A 6,882-nucleotide genomic window follows, 5' to 3' on the forward strand; every position below is an offset into this window, starting at 1 on the left:
CTGTCAGGTTATAGACGTCTATTGGGGGGCACCGACGTCTACCTCGCGACTTTTCACCATCTCTGAGACCTAAAGACGTTGGTGGTGATTTTGGAGACGTCTACAGGTCGACTGTTCACCTTACATGGCAGCCTGTAGACGTCGCCTTTTTGGGTGACCGACGTCTATAATTCTTCAGGCATCAGTTGGGCCAGGGCCCGACGTCTACTTGCCCTACTTAATTACGAACTTGCCACCGGTCATTGTTTTATGTCCGTGCACATAACAACCGACGTCTAGGCGATGACGTTAAACAGCGTTTTTCCACTAGTGATTTCTTCTCAGGTGTGATGGCAAGAATGGAATCCCGACTCTGAAATCCTTTTAGCATCACTCCATTCCTTACATTTCAGTTATATGATGAATCTTATACACTAATTTAGTATTGTTGGATGATTAGAATATAGTATTGTATGAAGCTTTTCCCAACAATAAATAGCACTCTTACAGGTAAAGTAGATGTTCCTCATATCAAATGAGATTCATGGCTATAATAAATTGTAAATCCAGTTGAATTTTATATAAATTCAGGTGGAGTTTTCAGAATCGTCAACATTTTTTGCTGCAGAAGAATATCCAACTATAAACAGAGTATGGCTACCTAAATTGGCAGCATACGGAATTTTTTTTTTTGCCTAAAGAGACTATAGTCACCTCAGTCCCCAGTCTCCTAAACAAAACATGCCAAGCAAGTTCTCCATCCTCCAAAGTTTTGTCTTTCGCATATCGTATTTAATTTGCTGTCTTTCACATCTTTAGTCAATATATACATTGTATCATCAACCATAGTTGGATTAGGCTCCGTTACAAACAATATTACTCTCTTACATAAAAATTTTCATAGACACAGAGAATGAAAAAATAGATATACATAATATCTTTAATTAACTCAAATCAACTTACTCAATCTCAACCATTGATTTTTTAATTAATATAACCATGATGCATTTAGATGGTGGGCACATTCCCTGTGATTCCACGTTAATAAAGCATCGAAACATGAACCTTATATTTAAAAGAGCGACACCCACCAACAATAGGCATCATCAATCTCTACCATCCAATTTTGAACTAATATATCTGACGGTTAATTTTGAGGGTAGGTATTTCACATAACTACGCAACTTAAAGTGAGGAGGGTTGACTGAAATTCCTTTCCTCTCTGATCTCATCCGTCTAAGAACCCATCCAAATTACTGCAACCAATTCCTTTCCTTTCTGAGAAATAATCACTTGTTTGTTGTTGAGATCATGGCATTAGCTGTTGTAGGTGGTGCACTCCTTTCTGCTTTCATTGATGTTCTTTTTGACCGGCTGGCTTCCCCTGAGTTTGTCAACTTCATCCGTGGAAAAAAGCCTGACAAATTGCTTCAAAAGATGAAGAGCCAGCTGCTTGTAGTTAAAGTTGTGCTTGCTGATGCTGAGAAGAGACAAATCACCGACTCCAATGTCAAAGAGTGGCTCGATCTTCTCAACGAAGTTGTCTACGAGGTTGATGACTTACTTGATGAAGTTTATACCAAAGCTGCTACTCAAAAGGAGGTAAGCAATTCCTTTTCTCACCTTTTCAAAAGGAACAAGATTGTTAATATTAGTAAGTTGGAAGACATTGTTGAAAGATTAGATGATATTTTAAAACAAAAGGAGAGTCTCGATTTGAAGGAGATTGCGGTGGAGAACAGTCAACCATGGAATGCTCAGACAACATCTCTGGAAGATAGATATGGTATGTACGGTAGGGATAAAGACAAGGAGGCCATAATGAAGTTGGTGTTAGACGATAGCAGTGATGGTGAAGAAGTGTCTGTAATCCCTATTGTAGGCATGGGTGGGGTTGGGAAAACAACTTTGACCCGATCTGTGTATAACGATGGCAAGTTGAAGGAGATATTCAAATTGAAGGCATGGATTTGTGTTTCTGATATATTTGATATTGTGAAAGTCACAAAAACTATGCTGGAGGAAATTACTCAAAAGCCTTGTAAATTGAGTGATCTAAACTTGATTCAACTTGACTTGTTGGAGAAACTCAAAGGTAAAAAATTCTTGATTGTCTTGGATGACGTTTGGATCNAGGATTGTGATANCTGGAGTAGTCTTACAAAACCATTTTTAAGTGGAATTAGTGGAAGCAAAGTTATTGTGACAACCCGCAATGAAAGGGTAGCGGCTGTAGTCCCTTTTCATTATGTTAAAGTGTATCATCTAAACAAATTGTCAAATGAAGATTGTTGGTTGGTGTTTGCAAGCCATGCATTACCCCTCTCAGAAGACAGTGAGAATAGAGAAATTCTAGAAAAGATTGGAAAGGAAATTGTTAAAAAGTGTAATGGCTTGCCTTTAGCTGCACAGTCTTTGGGAGGAATGTTGAGAAGAAAGCACGAAATCAAGGATTGGAATAATGTACTTGAAAGTGACATTTGGGAACTTCCCGAAAATCAGTGTAAGATTATTCCAGCACTCAGAATTAGTTATAATTATCTCCCTCCACAATTAAAACGGTGCTTTGTTTATTGCTCATTGTACCCCAAGGATTATGAATTTCAAAAACATGATCTGATCCTGCTCTGGATGGCTGAAGATCTTGTAAAAGCATCAAAAAAAGGAAAGACTTTAGAAGAGGTTGGACAGGAGTATTTTGACGATTTGGTTTCGAGATCCTTTTTTCAACGTTCAAGTACTCGGAATTGGGGTAATTATTTTGTGATGCATGACCTGATGCATGATCTAGCAACATTCCTTGGCGGGGAATTCTATTTCAGAGCAGATGAACATGGAAACGAAACCAAAATTGATAGAAAGACTCGCCATTTGTCTTTTACAAGATTCAGTGATTCGGTCTCGGATGCTGAAGTTCTTGACAGGGTAAAATTTTCGAGAACTTTCTTGCCGACCTATGATAATTATTCTCCCTTTAAAAACAGAAATACACCATGCATTATAGTGTCGATGCTCAAGTACTTGAGAGTGTTATCATTCTCCAACTTACAATGTCAGCTTGTTTTGCCTGATTCAATAGGTGAATTGATCCATTTGCGTTATCTAGATCTCAGTTTTACAGGTATAGAAACTCTGCCAGAGTCATTGTGCAACTTGTATAATCTACAAACTTTGAATTTGTCTGGGTGCTTTAGCCTGACTAAGTTGCCTAGTTCCATGCAAAATCTCGAAAACTTGCGTCATCTTGAAATTGGTCATAGTTCCATAAAAGAGATGCCTAAAAGAATGGGGAAACTAAATCAATTACAGAACTTGGATTTATATATTGTGGGCAAGCATAAAGAGAATAGCATTAAAGAACTAGGAGGATTACCAAATCTCCATGGCTATGTTTCTATTCAGAAATTAGAAAATGTTACTAATGGTGAAGAAGCATTAGAAGCCGGGATATTGAATAAGAAGTACATTAACACTTTAGACTTGCAATGGTCTTTATGTAACGATAGTAGCATTAACTTCCAAATTGAATTAGATGTACTCGACAAGTTACAACCTCACCAAGACCTGAAATGCCTTAGAGTAAACGGTTATAATGGAACAAGATTTCCCAAATGGGTGGACAATTTTTCCTATCGCAGCATGAAATCCCTGATTTTAAAAAATTGTAACAATTGTTGTATGCTTCCTTCACTTGGGCAACTACCGGCTCTCAAGCACATCCTTATTTCAGATATGAATTCGGTGAAGACTATTGATGCAGGGTTTTATAAGAAGGAAGATTGTTCATCTATGGCACCCTTTCCCTCCCTTGAATTTCTATACATTTTTAATATGCCTTGTTGGGAGATGTGGAGTTCGGTTGATTCAAAAGCTTTTCCTGTTCTTAAGGATCTTGAGATAAAAAATTGCCCCAAACTAAAGGGAGATTTGCCAAATCACCTTCCTACTCTGCAAACAATAAAGATTAAAAGTTGCCAGCTTCTTGTCTCTTCATTCCCAAGGGCTCCCGTCCTTCGAACATTAAAGATATGGGAAAGCAACAAAGTGGAGTTACATGCGTTTCCTCAATCGGTGGAATCTATAAAAATATCAGGAAGGCCAATGGTGGAGTCCATGATAGAGGCCATCACTGACATCCAACCTACTTGCGTGAAAGAGTTGTCATTAAGTGATTGTTCGTCAGCCATATCTTTTCCAGGTGATCGTCTTCCTTCATCACTGAAAACTCTTAATATCAATGGCTTAAACAAACTGAGCTTCCCGGTGCTACATAAACATAAATTACTGGAATCCCTGTCAATAAAAAATAGTTGTGATTCACTAAAGTCTTTCCCACCGGCTATCTTTCCAAATCTCACAAGTCTTAAAATCGAAAATTGTGAAAATCTAGAATCTCTTCTGGTCTCAGGGCCAGAGTCGTTGAAGAGCCTGAATTCTTTCGTGATTGGGGACTGCCCCAACTTTGTATCATTCCCGGTAGAAGGATTTTCTGCGCCCAATTTGACTCGTTTCAGTGTTTATGATTGTGCCAAGTTGAAGTCATTGCCGCATCAGATGGGAACTCTTCTCCCAAAGATGGAATATCTTAACATATCCAACTGTCAACAAATTGAGTGTTTTCCTGAAGGGGATATGCCACCTAACTTGAGAACACTTGAGATCAGGAATTGTGAGAAACTACTTATCAGCTTAGGATGGATATCGATTGATATGGTTACCTCTCTCGAAGTTTATGGTCCATGTGATAGCATCAACGCCTTCCCAAAGGAGGGATTGTTGACTCCCTCCCTTACGACTCTGTATCTAATTGATTTCTCAAGTCTGGATACGTTGGACTGCAAGGGCCTTCTCCATCTCACATCCCTGCAAACATTATTCATTAAAAATTGCAAAAAGCTGAAGAATATCGCGGGAGAAAGGCTGCCTGTCTCTCTAGTAGAATTAATAATAACGGAATGTCCCTTGCTGCAAAAACGATGCCACGTAAAGGACCGTGAAATTTGGCCTAAAATCTGCCATGTCCGTGGGATAAAGGTTGACGGTAGATGGATTTAGTGAGCAAGAATGATGAGCAGGTAATTCTCCGTCTTTCACTTACGTCATAAGCATATAACCATGAAAAACTGTTTCTGTCAATTTTATCTTTAATCTCATGTCTTACCTTTTAACTTTTAACGAATCTTAAATTACTTAATCGTTGAGTTTGATACTTGACTGGAATTGCAAGGTTAAACGAAACCTAACTTGTTGTTTATATTTTATTTATAGTGATGTCATTTTCATTTAAACGTACTCACTGCAGAAGTGAGTATTGCACTTTTTCTTATTCATATCAGTTTGTCAGTCTATTCAGTACCAAGATTTTTCTTAGTATTTTGTAGAGCACACACTAAAAATGCTGCATAGTCTTCAACTGCTAGCCATTTCAAATTCCCTGTTAGACATATACATGAACTTCTGTTTTTCTCAACAATTGTAGATAAAGATGGGAGAGTGGCCGAGATCTGGGGCACTGATCCATGAGAGCGTTATCTTACCTTAGTGTGGAGTTGATAATACTAATACTATTGAATTATATTTTCAGATTCTGTGTTGTGTTTATGTTCATGTTACTTATTATCGATATTTATTGTACAATAAGAGGTGTTGAATTTGAAATATTATACTAGAGAAAATATTACTTATAGAAAGATGAATATAAAAAAGTTAGGAGGGAAGGATCGTGACCTGGTTTCTTAACAAAGAATGATTACACTGCCATGAATTGTTAATAGATAATGTTTAAAGTAGTATCATTATTCCATAACCTGTTGTTTTATATTTTTTTAAAATAAATAAATATATATATATATATAATTATAATTATTATTTGTTATTAACAATTCTCTAAAATATGTTATACTATGTTCCAATTCAGGACAGAACAAGGATTTGGGAGGCTAAAATAAACTTAAAAAGGAAGGCTGGGAGGCTAAAACAAACTTAAGAAGGAAGACTTTTAGTTAAATTTTATTTTTTCGAGTTTATTTTGATATAAAATTATCTATTAAATTGACAAAGTAAAAATTTCGATTTTTCATCAAAATATATATAAAACACTCTTCAAATTTATGAATAGAAAAAGTATCGAAAAACAAAACTAGACAAAAGAAATATATTTGAGATCCTAATACAAATTCAGTGAATAGAATAAAAATAATAAAAACACAAATAAAAGCAAATTGAACAAAAATAAAGATAAAAAGATATAGAAACATGAAACCAAGTGAATGGAATCTAACAATAATCTAAAAAACCAACTCTACATATAACAAGTCACATAGATGAAAGAAGTAAATAGAAATTAAAATTAATTATAAAGATGAAACAAGTAAATAGAAATTAAAATTGATTATGAAAGAATATAATATCTAATCATTCTGGTCCACAAAATTATAACTAATTAAATATGGTTTTAACTTATTAAGTATCTTTTTTAATATCAATAAAAATCAACATACACTTATAATAATTTAATTAAATTTTATTGTCAAACATAAAATTATAATTAATTTAACAGTACTAAAATAACTTTAAAGTTTTTTTTTTCTAAACAAAATCTCATAATTAATGTAATAGAAGTATATTAGTATTAAAAAAAATTGTAACTTTTTTTTTATAAACATAATCTTATAATTAATTTCATAGAAAAATATTAGCACTGATTTTATTTTTTTTTGAGACTTTTATATGTTGGAAGTCTAAAATAAGTGTTTTACGTACTTATCTTTAAGGTGGTCTCATTCCAATTTTGACAAAAGATAATACAAAATATGTTTAGAAGACGTAATTAATATTTTGATATTGTTATAGTGGCTCAAAAAGTATTTTATCATTCATATATATATATATATATATATATAT

General features: G+C 34.7%; 1 protein-coding gene across 1 annotated transcript; it reads left to right on the forward strand.

Moving 5' to 3' along the window:
* Positions 1-1,050: 1,050 nt before the first annotated feature.
* LOC106754880 (putative disease resistance protein At3g14460) lies at positions 1,051-5,737 on the forward strand. Its single transcript, XM_014636946.2, has 2 exons — positions 1,051-5,054; positions 5,459-5,737. The coding sequence occupies exon 1, from the start codon at positions 1,291-1,293 to the stop codon at positions 5,032-5,034; it is 3,744 nt and encodes a 1,247-aa protein (XP_014492432.1). The 5' UTR covers positions 1,051-1,290; the 3' UTR covers positions 5,035-5,054; positions 5,459-5,737.
* Positions 5,738-6,882: the final 1,145 nt, after the last annotated feature.

Source organism: Vigna radiata, unplaced genomic scaffold, assembly GCF_000741045.1.
Source record: "Vigna radiata var. radiata cultivar VC1973A unplaced genomic scaffold, Vradiata_ver6 scaffold_275, whole genome shotgun sequence".
NCBI classification, from domain to species: Eukaryota; Viridiplantae; Streptophyta; class Magnoliopsida; order Fabales; family Fabaceae; genus Vigna; species Vigna radiata.